This window comes from Cydia amplana, chromosome 23, assembly GCF_948474715.1.
Source record: "Cydia amplana chromosome 23, ilCydAmpl1.1, whole genome shotgun sequence".
Classification (NCBI taxonomy): domain Eukaryota; kingdom Metazoa; phylum Arthropoda; class Insecta; order Lepidoptera; family Tortricidae; genus Cydia; species Cydia amplana.
In genome coordinates, this window is record NC_086091.1 from 10,619,536 (window position 1) to 10,642,206 (window position 22,671).

Consider the following 22,671-nt stretch of genomic DNA (forward strand, 5'->3'; position numbering starts at 1 on the left):
TAATTTGTACTTACGGTAGTACGTTCGGTCTAACTTACAAGTGTTTTTTTTCTTATTCTAGCGTTTGATGAAAAGCAAATATCACCACTTCTCAATAACTATGACTTCAAGGACTCGGATAATGAAGATATGTTTATATCTGAACCCGACCAAGAATCGAATAGGGACTTTTCTTCGTTTTCGGAATATGAAGATGGAGAAATAGAAGTTGCAGTACGCGGACGTGTATCTAGACATCGTTTACAAAGTGCTCGTGGTCAATGAGGTGGGCGTAACCGTGGTAGAAGCACAAGTGCAAAAGGGCGCGACGTGGGCAAAGTGCAAGGGGTAGGTCTGGAGATCTAGTCCAGATTTTGAACACCCAAATCCAACCTTCGTGGATGTAGTATGGTATTAAAATAATGAAAAGAGGTTTTTTTAATTCACCTTTTTATAAAAAGAAGATTAGTTATGTTGTAATAAAGTAAAATTTTTACTTTAGTTATGTTTAGAGAAAATATATGATTTAATTTTAATAGTAAATAAATCCTTTAACTTTTTTTATTATACTGTGTAAAAACCCAATGTACTCACTCAAGTACAAAATCTTTTCAATAATTTCCTTCTTAAAGAGGTGCTATACATAATAAACATATCATAAAAAATAATGAAAATAAGACCTCACTTCAAAAAATCTCTAAAATCGACATCTTTTTGTTTCGGTCTGAAGCACTATTCTTGGTTTGTACTTGGTATAGTACAGCCGGCAGATATGACTACTGCTGTTGGAAAAACACAGGACTTACGAGGTTAAGAGGAAGCTTACAACTAGTTACTAATTAATTTACAAATTAAAGTGAGTGGGGATGTGTGAGTGAGCGTGAGCGTGAGCGAGTGTGTGTGTGTGTGTGTGTGTGTGTGTGTGTGTGTGTGTGTGTGTGTTTGTGTGTGTGTGTGTGTGTGTGTGTGTGTGTGTGTGTGTTTGTGTGTGTTTGTGTATTTGTAAACATGGGTGTGGGGTAGAGAGGGACAAGTGATAGTTATGGATAATAGGGATGTTGACAATTTTTTGGAACTGGTTTTATTTGGTAGATAGACACGTAATAATTACAGAAAAAAATATTAAAAAAATATATTCATTAATTTTGAATAAAAAAACATGTATAATAAGTTTCGTGTTTCAATTTCGCGCCTAAACGCTCCAAACTGTCACGTGACCTTGATGACGTAACGGCGTTTTAAACAAACTGCTGTCAGTCATTTTTTAAAATTCTTTATATGGCAATTGACAATTTTTTTAAAGCCTTAACACACTACCGCATCGGACAGCGACCTTCTTTCTCGCTCTAACTTATAGCGGCGTCCTTAACGCACCACCTTACACACTATCGATTCGTGCGCCGCACCGCACCAAGATAGCGTTTCGGTACGATAATCTGTAGACACTTAGGCAGGTTTTATAACTTGTCTTTGGTGATTCCACTGTGATTACGTCACGCGCTCCGATTGGCGTTTGCAGTCACGTGATACTGGGCATTATTTTAAATACTTTTCATTATTTTTAATTAATTTATTACGCATATTTACACATGCAAAATATGATTTTCCGCGTTCTAATACTCCCTGCTATGGTAAAAACATAACATGTTATATATTCGCGATTCATGTCAACATCCCTATTGTTTCTTAAGAAGCGTTCAGTCGCGTGATAGTTCCAGTCCAAGCATGTTTTGGTCACGGCAATGTTTACTTCTCTTTCAGTCATTTTATGGAGGTCAAAAATCTTGCAGAACTTGTTGTAAAGGAACGGTTTTAGGTAGGAACTGAAACGTCTAACTTAATAACTTTTCTAACTTAATAGTCTTTCTCGCCGCGAGATAATGTCCCACCAATCATGTGCTAGCCCGGCAGGCGTGGCTCACTCCGCTATTTCGTCGCGTCGCTACAAGTACATGCGGCCCACACCAATGTTGGTGTCTAGCCATAGTGGTTGCCGCGCACCGCTACGGAACGGACGCCTCGCGCTTGCGCCATCTAGCGGTCATATCTGTCGTAATAGACGCGTTTTGTTAGAGAGTGAATGTTCTGTACTTAGTACTATTATTTATTCTGTGCCCCGACGCAAAAAGAGGAGTGTTATTAGTTTGACCACTACGTGTGTCTATCTATGGCACCGTAGCTCTAAAACAAGTGAACGGATTTGGATAATATTTTTTGATATTTTAAATCGCGTTTTCTAGCGGTGCAGGTTCTTGTTTTATTCTTTTTAGTTTATTTATCGATATGAGTTTTGTATTTTTAGGGTTCCGTACCCAAACGGAACCCTATTACTAAGACTCCCTCTGTCCTTCCGTCTGTCTGTCTGTTTGTCACCAGGGACCAGTTACTCAAGAGCTTGTAACTTGTAATACAAGTGGCACTCCCTTTCTAACAAAAGCTCTCAAAAAGTGACATCCGCTTGTATTACAAGTTACAAGCTTTTGAGAAACGGGACCCAGATTCGTCTCATGAACCGTGATAGCTAGACAGTTGAAATTTTCACAGATGATGTATATCTGTTGCCGCTATAACAACAAATACTAAAGTACGGAACCCTCGGTGGGCGAGTCCGACTCGCACTTGCCCGGTTTTTTTTAGTTTATTTATTTATCGATATAAGTTCATGTTTCATTGCGTTTGAGTCCTGTATTTTGTTTAAAATCCAAAGCTGACAATTTTCAGAACCAGTGGCGGACTACGTGAAAGCCACAGTGGATACTGTCATCAAGATACACGAAAACGAGCCTTTTGGAGATATACTGGCTTTTCTCACGTCACAGGTAAATAATATATTACAGTTGACTAATATCGACCGGGATTTGAACCGTGATTACCTTTTGTAATTCAGGGCATAGAGAAAAAAATACATAGAGTGCTCACTCCATACATCAGTTTTAGTACCAAAAAGACTATTAGCATCTAGCATCGAGTAGCGGAACTATCAGTACTGCTACTTGACAATAGATGTAGCACCGGAAAGTCTTATGCTGTTGAGATAAGACTTTCCGGTCGGTGCTACATCTATTGTCAAGTAGCAGTACTGATAGTTCCGCTACTCGATGCTAGATGTAGACACTGAAATTAATAGTCTGAACTGATGTATGGAGTGAGCACTCTTGTCTTACTATATTTCTCTATGTTCAGGGTTCGAAATTATCCAGATAATATAGTCTTTGATAATTATCCGATAAATATAATTAGTATAGTTATTATTTAAAAGTATAGTTTGCTTTTTTTTAATTCACACAATATTTTCTCTCCCTCGTACCCCGGCTCGTACCAATGAGTTATTCGGAACTTATGTACGAAATATCATTTGATATTTACCAGTCGCTTTTCGGTGAAGGAAAACATCGTGAGGAAACCGGAATCCCAATACGGGCCTAGTTTACCCTCTGAGTTGGAAGGTCAGATGGCAGTCGCTTTCGTAAAAACTAGTGCCCACGCCATTTACTGGGATTAGTTGCCAAGCGGACCCCAGGCTCCCATGAGCCGTGGCAAAATGCCGGGACAACGCGAGGAAAATGATGACACAGTATTTTCTCTCTCTGCACCAGTTGTAGGTATCTCTGTTTGGCCCTATGGTTGACTGGTAGAGAATGCAAATTGGCATTAAGTCCGCCATTTGTACATTGTTGTATATATTTTGTGCAATAAAGTTTAAATAAATAAATATCGGATAATTATCCCAGGTATGGATGGTGCTATATTTATTTTCTTTGAATTTTTTGATAGAATAAAATTATTGGGGCGTTCTTTGCAATTTTTTTATAAATGTTATTAGGTTATTATCAAATTGATAATTATCAGGCATACAAATCACGATAATTATCAATATAACTGTCATTGGTAATTATCCTTTCGAGCCCTCTTTTGTATTGTTTTCGAGCTCCCGACATTTCGACGTATCTTGTTCACGGGTAACTGAAGATAGCGGGTGGGTGTCAAAAGTCTTCAGTTACCCGTATTTAATCACGGTTCATAATCATAAGCAGGGATGTTGCGGATGCAGATTTTTTGACATCCGCGGATGCGAATGCGGATGCGGATATTTAAAGGCTCACATCCGCGGATGCGGATGCGGATGTCAAAATTAGTTATTTAGAAAACGTCAAATATTACATTTTTAGTATTTTTTTATTTAAAGAAAACGAAAAGTTTAGTATTTGAGCAAGAATATAGATGCGTTATATTTAATAAACAGTAATTTGGCCGACTTTTCTGGATCTAGACGATTTCGTTATAGGTAATGACGAAATTACCTAGCACTTACGCCGCCGCTAAGACGTTCCTGTACCGACTTCTTTGACATCCGCATCCGCATAAGCTCCGCATCGATTTTATGCGGATGCGGATGCAGATGCGGAAGTTCCGCGGTTGCGGATGCGGATGCGGATGTTCGCAACATCCCTGATCATAAGGTAATCACGGTTCATATCCCGGTCGATATAAGTCTAGTGAAACTAACCGGTAATCATTCAAAACTGTTAATTATTACAGTTTTCGAATTATTAATTATTATAAGAGTTAAGAGCATTTAAGAATTTGTATGATATCTTTTTTTCGCTCCTAATTTTTACAATAATCAAAAAATAAAAGAGGAAAATGGGGGCTACGTTTGTATGGAAAACCGGCCGTCCCCTTTCCTCTTAAATTTCACTTGGCGTGTTCTATCAATGTTTTTCATCTTGGCTAAACCTATTTTTTTAAATCTTACTTTTTTAAATTTCAGGAAGAGATACTAACAGCCCTAGAAACATTACAACTATACGCAGAACAAAACAACGATAAAAACAAATACAGGAAACAGTTCCCGAGCGGCGTACTGGCGGCGAATATATCCATTCTACCAATGTATGGCAGTCTGCCGCACTACAGGCAGATCAGAGTGTTTCAAATGGCGGACAAAAACGTTAGAAAAGTGGTTTTAGCCACTAATATAGCGGAAACCAGCGTCACTATACCCGGTATTGTTTATGGTGAGTTTTTAAAACGTCTGTGAATTATACCAGAATATATCCATTCTACCAATGTATGGCAGTCTGCCGCACTACAGGCAGATCAGAGTGTTTCAAATGGCGGACAAAAACGTTAGAAAAGTGGTTTTAGCCACTAATATAGCGGAAACCAGCGTCACTATACCCGGTATTGTTTATGGTGAGTTTTTAAAACGTCTGTGAATTATACCAGAATATATCCATTCTACCAATGTATGGCAGTCTGCCGCACTACAGGCAGATCAGAGTGTTTCAAATGGCGGACAAAAACGTTAGAAAAGTGGTTTTAGCCACTAATATAGCGGAAACCAGCGTCACTATACCCGGTATTGTTTATGGTGAGTTTTTAAAACGTCTGTGAATTATACCAGAATATATCCATTCTACCAATGTATGGCAGTCTGCCGCACTACAGGCAGATCAGAGTGTTTCAAATGGCGGACAAAAACGTTAGAAAAGTGGTTTTAGCCACTAATATAGCGGAAACCAGCGTCACTATACCCGGTATTGTTTATGGTGAGTTTTTAAAACGTCTGTGAATTATACCAGAATATATCCATTCTACCAATGTATGGCAGTCTGCCGCACTACAGGCAGATCAGAGTGTTTCAAATGGCGGACAAAAACGTTAGAAAAGTGGTTCTAGCCACTAATATAGCGGAAACCAGCGTCACTATACCCGGTATTGTTTATGGTGAGTTTTTAAAACGTCTGTGAATTATACCAGAATATATCCATTCTACCAATGTATGGCAGTCTGCCGCACTACAGGCAGATAAAAGTGTTTCAAATGGCGGACAAGAACGTTAGAAAAGTGGTTTTAGCCACTAATATAGCGGAAACCGGCGTCACTATACCCGGGATCGTTTATGGTGAGTTTTTAATATTGTATCTGTGAATTATACCAGAACTAGCGACCCGCCCCGGCTTCGGACGGGTTTACAAATTATACATAAACCTTCCTCTTGAATCACTCTATCTATTTAAACCGCATCAAAATCCGTTGCGTAGTTTGAAAGATCTAAGCATACACAGGGACAGACAGACAGCGGGAAGCGGGCACTTAATGTACGGTGGAAGTCCGAATCGCACTTGGCCGGTTTTTTTTTTTAATTCCGCCTATTTGAAGTATTCTAGCGCAGCCCCCACAGAGGCTTTACGGAGCCCTAGGGCTCCGCGGAAACACTGAGAATGGCTACTCTAACAAGAACCAATTTTTTAAACATGCAGATTACGTCTGCGAGCGATATTCCAAATTTTATATTAAAGGAAAAAATGGAAAAATTACTAATTAATAATTAATAATTAATTAATTAAAATTGATTTAGTACGGGTTAGCACATTGTTACTGGTGAATTCTCAATGCAACTTGAGACTCCAGTGCCGTTTAAAGATGTAGTCGTCTTACGGTAGATGTCGCTATACGCCACCCCAAAAAGGTGTGTATGCATGAGGGAAGGAATGGAAAGATTCGCAAGATTCTGGTAGGCTTCCGTAGCTCAATTGGCAGAGCTAACGCACGGATTGCGGAGGTTGCGGGTTCAAGTCCTGCCGGAAGCGTAATTTTTCCATTTTTTCTTCTAATATAAAATTTGGAATACTCTAACAAGATACGAAGAGGTGTACAGAAGTAGTCAGTCATTGTTTCACCGATTTCCCGTTAGATGTCGCTGTACTGAAAAGAAACTAGTTAACGATATGTCACCAGAAAAATGTTTTGTTTTTTTGCTATTTGGATCCAAACGGTTAAATTGAAAATAAAAAGAATTTTTGGGAACAATGTCTATTTGATATTGTTATTGGACAAGCGTGTGTTTTAAACTTTTTAAATAAAGTATACAATAGCACAGAATAAATAATAGTGCAGATGATTCACTCTCTAACTAAACGCGTCTATTACGACTAGGGTTTGCACGACGGATCCGAAATGTATGGGAAGATCCGCGGATCCGAATCCAGATCCGGATAATTTCATACATGCCGGATTCGGACTGCAAACCCTAATTACGACAGACATGACCGCTAGGTGGCGCAAGCGCGAGAAGGCGCCCGTTCCGTAGCGGTGCGCGGCAATTACTGTGGCTAGACACCAAAATTGGTGTGGGCCGCGTGTACTTGTATTAGCGACGCGACGAAACGCGGAGTGAGCCACGCGTGGCAATAGGGACTTTGACTGTATCACAGAATAAATAATAGTACTAAGTACAGAAGACTCACTCTCTAACAAAACGCGTCTGTTACGATCAGCACAGATATGGCCGCTAGGTGGCGACAGCGCCACGCGCGGCTTATGGCTTTCCCCAATAAGACGTAAGACGGACACGTGACCTGATCGAAAAACTGTTACTTCAATGTCATTGAGTTTTTCTTTACTGAATTAAATGCCATCTAGTGAGTTTCGCTCTAACTGGTATAATATAACTCGAGTACTAACAGTGATGTGCTTAGGGGTTTCAAGTATTGCGACGAAATAACGCTAGATGGCGTTAACCTCAATTATACATACTGCTGCAGACATTTTGCAATAGTGATTGAGTTTTCACTTCTGCCGGCATTCCCTGAGTGCAACCCGTTGTATTTTTTTTGTAATTCGACATTTAGAGACTTTATACATCTCTATGTAATACTTTAGTTTGATTTGATATTTGCGGCTTAGATGTATTTTATAATTGTTGATGTGTTTTTTTTTGCTTGTATTTATGTAAATTATGTTGACGTGTAAAAGTGCCCTTGTGGCCTATTTGCTGAAAAAATGTTGATGTTTGATGTTTAATCTTCTGTCGAAAGATGGCAGTACATGTACTGTGGCTACATAGTTTACCATGACAGTAACTCTCTATACACTCTATTCTCTTTGATAATATTTATAGGTGCCTGCCCGGTGTGACGGGAACATAGAGAAAAAAAATATATAGAGTGCTCACTCCATACATCAGTTTTAGTACTAAAAAGACTATTAGCATCGAATAGCGGAACTACGAGTATCAGTACTGCTACTTGACAATAGATGTAGCAGTACTGATAGTTCCGCTACTCGATGCTAGATGTAGACACTGAAATTAATAGTCTGAACTAATGTATGGAGTGAGCACTCTTGTCTTACTATATTTCTCTATGACGGGAGGAAAAACCTTCAATAACCTCCGCTAGATGTCGCTGTATCGGCGGGAAACTAGCGTGCGATGGGTCTACACAGCTTGTACTAGTTCTGTGGAAGCTCGAATTCTTTGGTTTTATGTCTCACATTAGATGTGAGGTGATTTTTTTGTAAGCGACGTCCATTTTGATGTTCGCCAATCATAAATTGATAATATTATTTACAGTACATATGCACCTACTTTTCCGCACTAGTGCGTAAAATAGCACTTTTCGTGCGTATGTCCAAACTTTAAAGTGCCATATGTACTGTAAAACGTTGTTCGATATCGAAAATTACTATTTCAGCACACCAGCTCGGAAAGGCTTACTTTGCACTTCAACAACTAATAGCAAAGTTGCATTTTATTCACATGTGAGGTAAAGTAATCAAATGCAAATTTTGAGTTGTTTTCTTATGTTTGTTTAAAAGTGTTTCAAATGGCGGACAAGAACGTTAGAAAAGTGGTTTTAGCCACTAATATAGCGGAAACCAGCGTCACTATACCCGGTATTGTTTATGGTGAGTTTTTAAAACGTCTGTGAATTATACCAGAATATATCCATTCTACCAATGTATGGCAGTCTGCCGCACTACAGGCAGATAAAAGTGTTTCAAATGGCGGACAAGAACGTTAGAAAAGTGGTTTTAGCCATTAATATAGCGGAAACCAGCGTCACTATACCCGGTATTGTTTATGGTGAGTTTTTAAAACGTCTGTGAATTATACCAGAATATATCCATTCTACCAATGTATGGCAGTCTGCCGCACTACAGGCAGATAAAAGTGTTTCAAATGGCGGACAAGAACGTTAGAAAAGTGGTTTTAGCCACTAATATAGCGGAAACCAGCGTCACTATACCCGGGATCGTTTATGGTGAGTTTTTAATTTTGTATCTGTGAATTATACCAGAACTAGCGACCCGCCCCGGCTTCGGACGGGTTTACAAATTATACATAAACCTTTTAAAAACTGCATTAAATTCCGTTGCGTTGTTTTAAAGATCTAACTTGATTAAATCCGTTCTACCAATGTATGGCAGTCTGCCGCACTACAGGCAGATAAAAGTGTTTCAAATGGCGGACAAGTACGTTAGAAAAGTGGTTTTAGCCACTAATATAGCGGAAACCAGCGTCACTATACCCGGAATAGGGATGACGACACAAATTGAATTTTATAACAGAATCTAGTAAAATAGGTAGCAAACGAGCAATTTATCACAATAATGTGGATATTAAAATAAAATATTGAAAAATTACAAAAATACAGGACCTGAAAGTTTCAAAATTTAAGTTTTTTTTTTAACTTCCAAAAACGATAAAAGTAAGGGTACCATTCGATTCCTTACATTTCATGCAATAAAATATTGTATAGCAACTATACACATAAACGCAATATTTCACCGACAAAAACGCAATTTTCTTGTTTTGTCCATACTACAAAATGGGCGATGACGTCACGGCCTCTGGCCGTTTTGTTAAGGGCGTTTCGCGAGTGAAGTGCGACTGTCGGCCTTTGACTACAATTTCTGACTTTTGTGTTACTAATGCAATGGCTCCCATATAGACATTTGATCCTAAAAACAAACCCGATCGATTGATACCATAAAAAAAAATTTGTCATGTAGCCTATTGTGTATGGTGAGTTTTAACAGTAATAAGCAGAAACATTTGTGAATTATACCAGAACTAGCGACCCGCCCCGACTTCGCACGGGTTAACAAATTATACACAAACCTTCCTCTTGAATTACTCTATCGATTTAAAACAAACCGCATCAAAATCCGTTGCGTAGTTTAAAGATCTAAGCATACACAGGGACAGACAGACAGCGGGAAGCGGGCACTTAATGTACGGAAGTCCGAATCGCTCTTGGCCGGTTTTTTTTTTAATTCCGCCTATTTGAAGTATTCTAGCGCAGCCCCCACAGAGGCTTTACGGAGCCCTAGGGCTCCGCGGAAACACTGAGAATGGCTACTCTAACAAGTCACGAAAAGGTGTACAGAAGTAGTCAGTCATTGTTTCACCGATTTCCCGTTAGATGTCGCTGTACTGAAAAGAAACTAGCTAACGATATGTCACCAGAAAAATGTTTTGTTTGAAGTTTATTTTCATAGATGGTAGTATTTCTATAGATGTGGCCTACCGCGTGCCCCCGTAAGGGATAGACATAGATGACGTCACAAACCCGGGGATACCATATAATTAAAAATTACCCCAATATTATCAAATATTGGGGTAATTTTAATCACGTTCGCGAGTTGCTCGCCTACGTAAGACGCAGCGATAAATAAAATATCAATGGGCCAATTTTTTTATTTAGAAAACAAACAGCCTTTTACAAATAAGTCTTACAGAAATGACTAAAAATAGGCCTAAAGTTTCATACGTTACTAAGTTGACTATTACAATGAAAAGTAAATAGGTTACTTAAATTACCCGTAGGTATAGTTCAATAGTTGTGAGTACAACACGCAAATAAAGTAAGAAAACAATGCAAAATATTTACTTGAAACAATTTTTCAATTACTAGTAAACAAAATATGCCGAACTTTGTTCTTGAAAACGGACAAACTATGAACAAAAATGTCTATATCATTAAGCGATTCATTATACATATTACAAGTACGCCTAAAGAAAGAATTTTTAGCATACTGTGTGCCACAGGAAGAAATAGAAAAGGTAGGTTTTCGTAAATATGCTTTGAGCATATCCGGCAGTTTTGCGTCGGTGCCCAGTTTCTCCTTCCGGTTGCTAAAATCCATTTAGCACGCGTGCCTGCATCTTGTGGAAATCTGGAGGTAATAAACGAAATATTCATTTTGTAATCTGTCACTCTTATTGCAAAATTAAGAATTAGTGCCTGCAGCATATCAATTAGATTCTCTGATAGACAGGTGGAAATCGGCCTGTTTCGAGAAAAGTCGTCGACATCTCTTCTAAATACCTAAAACTGGTATGGATGTGTTCCTCGTGATCTCTAGAATACGAAATGACCGGTTTTAGTTTATGGAGTGGGGGACGGGTCGAAAAAAAGGGGGGCAAAGATGGCGGCCGACCATCATTGATATTTGTTCACATCTTGAGTCCTATGGGACCGATCGGTTCGTGTGAGGTGTCGTTTGAAAGAGTATTAAACGTGCTATTATTGTTTCATAATAACCGTAGTCATAACTGTAGTCGTTTACAAAATATTTTAAAATATTTGATTTTATACCGTGCATGGATGGCATAAGTACTGATTAAATATGCGCCTAACTCAATAAATTACAACAATACCGCAATTATTTTATTACAAAATATACGAGACATTTCATTAGCTTACCAAAAACATAAGTTTTATTGGCGTATGATATTATATAACCAATTAATAACGAATTTTGTTCAGCATGGGTCACTACGCACCGTTACGTAAATGGCGGGCGACCGACGTAAACTTTTCATTATTTCTCGGGTTCTATTTTATTGATCAATTGCTGATAGGTACCATTTGAAAGGTTATTAAACGTACAATAAATGGTTTCTAATAGCCGTAGTCATAACTTTAGTAATTTACAAAATATTTTAAAATATTTGATTTTTTTACCGTGCATGGATGGCATAAGTACTGATAAAATATGCGTCTAACTCAATAAATTATAACTTTACTCCAATAATATTCTTACAAAATGTACTTGAAATTTCATTAGCTTTCCAAAAATATAAGTTTTATTGGTGTATGATATTATATAACCAAGTAATTACGAATTTTGTTCAGCATGGGTCACTAAGCGCCGTCACGTAAATGGCAGGCGATCGGCGTCAACTTTTCATTATTTCTCGGGTTTTATTTTATTGATCAGTTCGTGATAGATACCATTTGAAAGAATATTAAACGTACTATAATTGGTTTTCAATAACTGTAGTCATAACTTTAGTCATTTTCAAAATAATTGAAAACATGATTTTTTACCGTGCATGCACATAAGTACTGCTAAAACATGGTTCTAACTTAATAAATTATAACTTTATCGAAATTAATGTATTTACAAAATATACGAGACATTTCATTAGCTTTCCAAAAACATAAGATTTATTGGTGTAAGATATTATATAACCAAGTAATAATGAATTTTGTTCAGCATGGGTCACTGCGCACCGTCATATAAATCCCAACAAACAATTAGGCGACACTTAGCACCTATTTTCTTACCTAAAGACAGCCTGGCTCTAGAATAGCTACATCTATAGTCTTTGTTTAGAGTTTACAGGCTCTGGTGAGATAAAAGTGTTTAAAAGGTTCATCTAAAGATTTAAGATCTACAGTAGCTGTTTTGGCTATATTGCATGTTAAGCTGCTAGTATTATAGCTTATAGCTCAAAGTGAATTGAACAACCTTAACATCTATATGAGTAATAATCTGCAATTTGCACTTAAGGTTCTAAACGTGTGATAAAGCCTTCTACTTATAGCTTTTTATATCGCAATCGCTACTTAACTCTCTTGTATGACTTACAGTCGAACAGAGAAGTTATGAGTCGCTATTATAGATCTAAGATCATGTAGTTACAGACGAGCGTTATTTAAATACCGTAGTACATCTTATAACTGTCAATAGAGTCATACTTACAAGCTAAAACTACAATGCCAAACGCCAATGAATCAATAGGTAAGCAAAAACTATAAATTAGACCGTAAAATAAAATAGTAAATAAATATAATATAGATAGTTTACTCAATATTGACCTTATCTTACTATTACTATACTTAAAACCGGACTTCACGGATAGTTATTATGTGGACATACGCTGCTACTCAAATAGTAGTCACTTATTTTGCATCCTGGAGCGTGCGGCGACAAATATCTCTTTAACGCCACAAGCCTCAGATCTCACTAAAAAGGTGATTTTAAATTATTAACTACGGAGTGGGGTTGAAAACGTTTTACGTGTAGACGCGTGAGTCAAATAACAACACAGATATTAAGTACTTCATATGCAGTGGTTTTGCAATCATGAAAGCTACGAACTTAACGATGTTATGAACCTAGAACTGGGCTTTTGTCAAAAGAGTCAAACTATACTTAAGTTTCCTGTGATAAAAAAACAAAACAAACAAACCATCATTTATATCGATATTTTATCATTTTGGATACCTACATTATAAAATGTACTGTCAAACAATAATAGAATGCTGCTGGTCTACCAGGCGCTCGCCGCGCCGTGTGTTTGCTTGCTTGGCGAAATTGGTCCTGGCATACCTACATATATGTTTATAGTTGTACGGTAACTAAACAATATTTTTGGAAAGTTAATAAATAGTTTGCTGATTTTACTCTAAAAATTTCACGCTATATTTACTACATTATCTCTTTCTCAAATTATTTCAGTCACTAAGCAAACCTCTAAGGTAAAAATTAAACATTTTCTTTAATATTTTTAAAATGGTTATTTTGGGCCTCAGATTTCAAACAATCGAGTATTCACAGAAAATTTAATATGCTTGCAAATGGTATCCACCATGTATCAGAAAAATAGAACCTGAAATATAATGAAAACTCAACGATGGCCGGGCTCCATTTACGTGACGGTGCACAGTACCCATGCTGAACAAAATTCATGATTACTTAGTTATACAACATTATAAAGCAATAAAACTTATATTTTTGGATAGCTCATAAAATTTCCCGTATATTTTGAAAATATTTATTGCGGTAATGTTATAATCTATTGAGTTAGAAGCATGTTTTACCAGTACTTATGTCCATGCACGGTAAAAATCATATATTTTCAATTATTTTGTAAATGACTACAGTTATGACTACGGTTATTAGAAACCAATTATTGTACATTTAACATTCTTTCTAATGGTATCCATCACCAATTGATCAGTAAAATAGAACCCGAGAAACAATGAACAGTTGTGGTCGGTCGCCCGCCATTTACGTGACGGTGCGTAGTGACCCATGCTGAACAAAATTCATCATTACATGGTTATATAATACAATACACCAATAAACCTTATGTTTTTAGAAAGCTAATGAAATTTCTCGTATATTTTGTAATAACATTAATTGCGGTAAAGTTATAATTTATTGAGTTAGACGCATGTTTTGTCAGTACTTATGCCATCCATGCACGGTAAAAAATCATATATTTTAAAATATTTTCTAAACGACTACAGTTATGACTACAGTTATTATGAAGCAATAATAGCACGTTTAATACTCTTTCAAACGACACCTGAAACGAACCGATCGGTCCCATAGGACTCAAGATGTGAACAAATATCAATGCTGGTCGGCCGCCCACATTCCCCCCCTTTTTATCGACACGTCCCCCTCTCCATAAACTAAAACCGGTCAATTCATATTCTAGAGACCACGAGGAACACATCCATACCAGTTTTAGGTATTTAGAAGAGATGTCTACGAAAATCGTGAAGGAGACGACTTGTGTTTAATTTAACGCCAGACTATGAGTCGTGGCAAAACCCCCTATAACGTTAGAAAGAATCCGTAATGCTTAAATACATAATATAATTACATAATATAATTATATAATTTACATTCTAATTTAAACACAGTTCAATTTTATTGTTCGTATATGTCAAGTTCTACAGCAAAATTATTTATAAAAATGTTATTAAAATACAAAATACCCGAATTTTGGGGTAATTGTATGCATCACGGGCTGGTATCCCTCGATTAATAGCAATGCGACTAAATTGAATACACGTTATTAAAAGGGTGACGGCTTACTGTCAATATGCGTACGTAATTTGGTCGGTTAATTTATCAGGAAATATTTATAGGTTAATTTTTTTACCCGAGTTATTATTTACTGTAAATGCTTTTTCTACTCCGATTTTAATTTATATAGATTGTAGGATGCTGCTACTAAGCATGATAATGTGACCGAAGTATAAAATACTGTATTTACCTGTGAAATGTTACGTTGTCCTGTTTTTGCCGGCAGTCACTTGTACAGCGCAAAACTGAGCAATTCACCATATTTGTTGAATTGTTAAGTACTACCACATGCACACGAAACACTGATTTCAATATTTTTCCTGATAATCTTTGCACTGTTCATATGTTTCACACCAATTTGACGTTTACGCATTGTTTGTATCCCACCATAAACTACGGTGGGGAATAAAAAAATATGAGACTGTGACAAAGACAAACAATAATAGCGCTTTCTCTGCTACTCCTAGTGAAAGATACATAAGACTATCCCGTTCTGTCAGTTATCCCCACCACTCATGCCATGCCCTCGTTTATTTTATAAATTTTGCTATTTGGATCCAAACGGATTTATTGAAAATAAAAAGAATTTTTGGGAACAATGTCTATTTGATATTGTTATTGGACAAGCGTCTGTTTTAAACTTTTTAAATAAAGTATACAATAGCACAGAATAAATAATAGTGCAGATGATTCACTCTCTAACTAAACGCGTCTATTACGACTAGGGTTTGCACGACGGATCCGAAATGTATGGGAAGATCCGCGGATCCGAATCCAGATCCGGACTGCAAACCCTAATTACGACAGACATGACCGTTAGGTGGCGCAAGCGCGAGAAGGCGTCCGTTCCGTAGCGGTGCGCGGCAACTACTGTGGCTAGACACCAAAATTGGTGTGGGCCGCGTGTACTTGTATTAGCGACGCGACGAAACGCGGAGTGAGCCACGCCTGGCAATAGGGACTTTGACTGTATCACAGAATAAATAATAGTACTAAGTACAGAAGACTCACTCTCTAACAAAACGCGTCTGTTACGATCAGCACAGATATGGCCGCTAGGCGGCGACAGCGCCACGCGCGGCTTATGGCTTTCCCCAAAATTGGGGCCGAACGTATGTACTTTTAGCTACCTGTAGCAAAGCGACGAAATCGCGGAGTGAGCCACGCCTGGTTTGATGTTTAATCTTCTGTCGAAAGATGGCAGTACATGTACTGTGGCTACATAATTTACCATGACAGTAACTCTCTATACACTCTATTCTCTTTGATAATATCTGTAGGTGCCTGCCCGGTGTGACGGGAGCATAGAGAAAAAAATACATAGAGTGCTCACTCCATACATCAGTTTTAGTACTAAAAAGACTATTAGTATCGAATAGCGGAACTATCAGTACTGCTACTTGACAATAGATGTAGCAGTACTGATAGTTCCGCTACTCGATGCTAGATGTAGACACTGAAATTAATAGTCTGAACTAATGTATGGAGTGAGCACTCTTGTCTTACTATATTTCTCTATGACGGGAGGAAAAACCTTCAATAACCTCCGCTAGATGTCGCTATACCGGCGGGAAACTAACGAACGATGAGTCGACACCGATCATACTATTAGTTGTATTAACGTCGTTTTATGCGGAATTTTTGCAAGCGACACATTAATATTTATATTTTTGGTGTTCGCCTTTAATTGTAATTTTAAATGTATTGAAGTGAAAATTTCTTTAGCAGCGCTGGGAAATTTTTGAGGTGAGGAAAAAATGATAAACTCGAGACAGCGTAAGGCGATCACGTGACCGTAAGCCCCGTAAGGTGGCCACGCCTAATTTAGATGGCATTTAAATCAATAAAGAAAAACTCAATGTTATTTGACATTTATGTTGCGGACTCCTTTTCAAGACTCTTTACCTATGTTCAAATAATTTGACGTTGTCATGGCAGTATGTAAATAAACATGTCCATGAAAAAGTGTGATCTTATTTGAGAATGATAATAATATATAATAAATAAATAGAATACCTCCGCTAAACGTATGTATCGTGTTACCGGGCGTCGGTAACATAGTGAGGTGAGTTTTCACTATCGGCACTCCCGGAGTGCAACCCGTTGTTTTTTTTTTCACCACACCAGTTGCTAAAGGCTCCCTTGATTGTTCAAAAGCTGATAAGAATGTGGGATTTTATTCACATGCGAGGCAAAGTAATCAAATGTAAATTTTGAGTTCTTTTCTTTTGATTTTGAGTTTTGACGACTGGTCTGGCCTAGTAGGTAGTGACCCTGCCTGTGAAGCCGCGATCCTGGGTTCGAATCCCGGTAAGGGCATTTATTTGTGTGATGAGCACGGATATCTGTTCCTGAGTCTTGGGTGTTTTCTATGTATTTATGTATTTGTATATTATATATATCGTTGTCTGAGTACCCACAACACAAGCCTTTTTTGAGCTTACTGTGGGGCTTAGTCAATTTGTGTAAAAATGTCGTATAATATTTATTTATTTAGTTATTTCTTATATTTGCTGGTAGAATTGACTTTTAAATGATGGTTTTGAATGATAAATATTCAATCACATTCATTTTGAATCGATCCGCTTTCATTTTGTTTGTATAAACTTAGTATCTTTCCTTGTGGCAAAATGTGTTTTATGCCCACATAAAAAAAGTTAAATCGTTGCCGTGATAAATTCAGAAAGCTCCGATAGATGTCGCTGTATCGGCGGGCAACTAGCGTACGATGGGTCTACACAGCTTGTACTGGTTCTGTGGAAGCTCGAATTCTTCGGTTTTATGTCTCACATTAGATGTGAGGTGATTTTTTTGTAAGCGACGTCCATTTTGATGTTCGCCAATCATAAATTGATAATATTATTTACAGTACATATGGGGCTACTTTTCCGCACTAGTGCATAAAATAGCACTTTTCGTGCGTATGTCGAAACTTTAAAGTGTCATATGTACTGTAAAACGTTGTTCGATACACGTGCGAATAGGTAATTCGCAACTCGTGTCGATTTAAAACACTCCCTTCGGTCGTGTTTTAATTTATCGCCACTCGTTTCGAATTTCCTCTTTTTCGCACTTGTATCGAAAATAACTATTACAGTACATATGGGGCTACTTTTCCGCACTAGTGCGTAAAATAGCACTTTTCCTGCGTATGTCGAAACTTTAAAGTGCCATATGTACTGTAAAACGTTGTTCGATACACGTGCGAATAGGTAATTCGCAACTCGTGTCGGTTTAAAACACTCCCTTCGGTCGTGTTTTGATTTATCGCCACTCGTTTCGAATTTCCTCTTTTTCGCACTTGTATCGAAAATTACTATTTCAGCACACCAGCTCGGAAAGGCTTACTTTGCACTTCAACAACTAATAGCAAAGTTGCATTTTATTCACATGTGAGGTAAAGTAATCAAATGCAAATTTTGAGTTGTTTTCTTATGTTTGTTTAAAAGTGTTTCAATTGGCGGACAAGAACGTTAGAAAAGTGGTTTTAGCCACTAATATAGCGGAAACCAGCGTCACTATACCCGGGCTTGTTTATGGTGAGTTTTTAAAACGTCTGTGAATTATACCAGAATATATCCATTCTACCAATGTATGGCCAGGGGGGTTTCACTCCGCAGTTTAGGTACATTTGGCCGGCGCGCCCACCGGACAGGCGTATAGCAGTGGGCTGCCGCTCGGCGCGCACGATAGTCGTGTCACATGGCGCTTGCGCAAAATTGAAAATACACAATGGCTTCGAAACTTCCGCGAGAATCAGACATGCTATCTTCGGATAAAAAATGTATGTTTACATAATCAACGTTTGTAATTCCTACATATTTATCTTAAAAACAATAAATCAGTGGGTATAGGTATAAAAACTTGTCAAGTGATAACCCCGTGCCGACACTCACAGCTCGGTCATAAAACTGCGGCGCGCAAAGGAGATTCACGGTTCGTGCGCCGTTATAAGTTTCAATTTTGCTTGCAGGCGGCGATATAGGTGTAATTTTATACCTAAACCTGACTTTTGTGAAGGAGTGAATTTTCTGTACGGTAGTACTATTAGTTATTCTGTGGTATGGCAGTCTGCCGCACTACAGGCAGATAAAAGTGTTTCAAATGGCGGACAAGAACGTTAGAAAAGTGGTTTTAGCCACTAATATAGCGGAAACCAGCGTCACTATACCCGGAATTGTTTACGGTGAGTTTTAACAGTAATAAGCAGAAACATTTGTGAATTATACCAGAACTAGCGACCCGCCCCGGCTTCGCACGGGTTAACAAATTATACATAAACCTTCCTCTTTAATCACTCTATCTATTTTTTAAATTTTTTAAACATGCAGATTACGTCTGCGAGCGATATTCCAAATTTTATATTAAAGGAAAAAATGGAAAAATTACTAATTAATAATTAATTAATTAAAATTGATTTAGTACGGGTTAGCACATTGTTACTGGTGAATTCTTAATGCAACTTGAGACTCCAGTGCCGTTTAAAGATGTAGTCGTCTTACGGTAGATGTCGCTATACGCCTCCCCAAAAAGGTGTGTATGCATGAGGGAAGGAATGGAAAGATTCGCAAGATTCTGGTAGGCTTCCGTAGCTCAATTGGCAGAGCTAACGCACGGATTGCGGAGGTTGCGGGTTCAAGTCCTGCCGGAAGCGTAATTTTTCCATTTTTTCCTTTAATATAAAATTTGGAATACTCTAACAAGATACGAAGAGGTGTACAGAAGTAGTCAGTCATTGTTTCACCGATTTCCCGTTAGATGTCGCTGTACTGAAAAGAAACTAGCTAACGATATGTCACCAGAAAAATGTTTTGTTTTTTTGCTATTTGGATCCAAACGGATTTAATAAAAATAAAAAGAATTTTTGGGAACAATGTCTATTTGATATTGTTATTGGACAAGCGTGTGTTTTAAACTTTTTAAATAAAGTATACAATAGCACAGAATAAATAATAGTACAGATGGTTCACTCTCTAACTAAACGCGTCTATTACGACTAGGGTTTGCACGACGAATCCGAAATGTATGGGAAGATCCGCGGATCCGAATCCAGATCCGGATAATTTCATACATGCCGGATCCGGACTGCAAACCCTAATTACGACAGACATGACCGCTAGGTGGCGCAAGCGCGAGAAGGCGTCCGTTCCGTAGCGGTGCGCGGCAACTACTGTGGCTAGACACCAAAATTGGTGTGGGCCGCGTGTACTTGTATTAGCGACGCGACGAAACGCGGAGTGAGCCACGCCTGGCAATAGGGACTTTGACTGTATCACAGAATAAATAATAGTACTAAGTACAGAAGACTCACTCTCTAACAAAACGCGTCTGTTACGATCAGCACAGATATGGCCGCTAGGTGGCGACAGCGCCACGCGCGGCTTATGGCTTTCCCCAAAATTGGGGCCGAACGTATGTACTTTTAGCTACCTGTAGCAAAGCGACGAAATCGCGAAGTGAGACACGCCTGACTGTATTTAAAATAAATTATTTCACACCATGCATGAAGATTTTAGTTCTTGTATGTTTTTTTTTAATATTATTATTATAGTTTTTGAAGTGAAAACTCCTTTAGCGGCGCTGTGCACTTTTTGTGATGGGGAAAAAATGTTAAACACGTAACAGGTGTCACGTGATCGTAAGACGTAAGACGGACACGTGACCTGATCGAAAAACTGTTACTTCAATGTCATTGAGTTTTTCTTTACTGAATTAAATGCCATCTAGTGAGTTTCGCTCTAACTGGTATAATATAACTCGAGTACTAACAGTGATGTGCTTAGGGGTTTCAAGTAATGCGACGAAATAACGCTAGATGGCGTTAACCTCAATTATACATACTGCTGCAGACATTTTGCAATAGTGATTGAGTTTTCACTTCTGCCGGCACTCCCTGAGTGCAACCCGTTGTATTTTTTTTGTAATTCGACATATTTAGAGACTTTATTCATCTCTATGTAATACTTTAGTTTGATCTGATATTTGCGGCTTAGATGTATTTTATAATTGTTGATGTGTTTTTTTTGCTTGTATTTATGTAAATTATGTTGACGTGTAAAAGTGCCCTTGTGACCTGTTTGCTGAAAATGTTCTAGTTTGATGTTTAATCTTTTGTCGAAAGATTATATTATGATTGTATTATGTAGCCACATAATTTACCATGACCATAGAGAAATATAGTAAGACAAGAGTGCTCACTCCACACATCAGTTCAGACTATTAATTTCAGTGTCTACATCTAGCATCGAGTAGCGGAACTATCAGTACTGCTACTTGACAATAGATGTAGCACCGACCGGAAAGTCTTATGCTGTTGAGATAAGACTTTCCGGTCGGTGCTACATCTATTGTCAAGTAGCAGTACTGATAGTTCCGCTACTCGATGCTAGATGCTAATAGTCTTTTTGGTTCTAAAACTGATGTATGGAGTGAGCACTCTACGTATTTTTTTCTCTATGCCATGACAGTAACTCTCTATACATTCTATTCTCTTTGATAATAACAAAGAGAATTTCAAATAGAGGCGGATTGTCAAAGTAAATTATGTAGCCACAGTAAATTTACCGCCATCTTTTGACCGAAGATTAAAACTGTTAGAACGCCATTTGACTTTGATCCTTTTCTTTCACTGTGTTAATTTGTAAATATTGAAATTACCGCCATATAGCCGAGCATAGGCCAAAGGTATGGTGCAAACTTTTCGAGAAATGGCGCCATAACCTTAGGCCTATGCTTGGCTAGATGGCGTTAATATCAATATTTACATATGTGACATTATCTATGAAAAGGGACCTTATTGTCGATTCGATGGCGCTTACGCCATTATTAACGATGCTCCGATATAAATACAATGCCGCGCGACGCTGTGCGGCGTAAGCGCCATCGACAATAAGGTCCCTTTTCATCGATAATGCCCCATATTGCAGTGAAAGAATAAGGATCAAAGTCAAATGGCGTTCTAACAGTTTTAATCTTGGTCAAAAGATGGCGGTAAATGTACTGTGGATACATAATTTACCATGACAGTAACTCTCTATACACTCTATTCTCTTTGATAATATTTATAACCCCCCATAACCCCCGCTAGATGTCGCTATACCAGCGGGAAAGTAACGAACGATGTGTCGACACAGGTCATACTATAGTGGTATGAATGTCGCTGGTGAGTAGCTACTACGTCGTTTTATGCGGAATTTTTGTAAGCTACGCCAAAATCTAGTGTTCGCCTTTAATAAAAATAATTGTAAAAATCATATAAAAACTCAATAATTCGCGTTTTCCCGGAGATAAGACCTAGCTACTCTAGCTAGATCGATTTTTCGCCCCCGAAAACCCCCATATAGCAAATATCATCGGAATCGTTTGAGCCGTTTCCGAGATCCTCGAAATATAAATATATAAATAGATAAACAAGAATTGCTCGTTTAATTTAAAGGTATAAGATTTTAAATTTTGTTTTTCGCCACACCAGTTGCTAAAGGAGGCTCCCTTGATTGTTCAAAAACTGATAAGAATGTGGCATTTTATTCACATGCGAGGCAAAGTAATCAAATGCAAATTTTGGTTTATTCCCACTAGTTACCACCAAGTTGTTACCAGTAGTAACTACTGGGAATTTTTTTCCCACCTTTTACCACTGGTAACTACTGGGGAAAATTATTCCCAGTAGTTACCACCAACTCGGTTTGGTGGTAACTAGGTGGGAATTTTTATTCCCAGTAGTTACCATCAAAATTTTGTTAGAGTTAAATACTAATAAAAATAGTATAAAAAAATAAAATAAAAATA

General features: G+C 37.9%; 1 protein-coding gene across 1 annotated transcript in view; it reads left to right on the top strand.

The window, feature by feature from the left end:
• The window catches only part of LOC134658669 (probable ATP-dependent RNA helicase DHX35), a 92,312-nt gene that overhangs the window by 23,426 nt on the left and 46,215 nt on the right, over positions 1 to 22,671 (top strand). The window contains exons 7-10 of the mRNA XM_063514323.1: positions 2,701 to 2,798; positions 4,751 to 4,997; positions 7,886 to 7,896; positions 8,885 to 9,029. Of these exons, the coding sequence (XP_063370393.1) occupies positions 2,701 to 2,798; positions 4,751 to 4,997; positions 7,886 to 7,896; positions 8,885 to 9,029 (501 nt within the window). The remainder of the gene's footprint in view (positions 1 to 2,700; positions 2,799 to 4,750; positions 4,998 to 7,885; positions 7,897 to 8,884; positions 9,030 to 22,671) is intronic.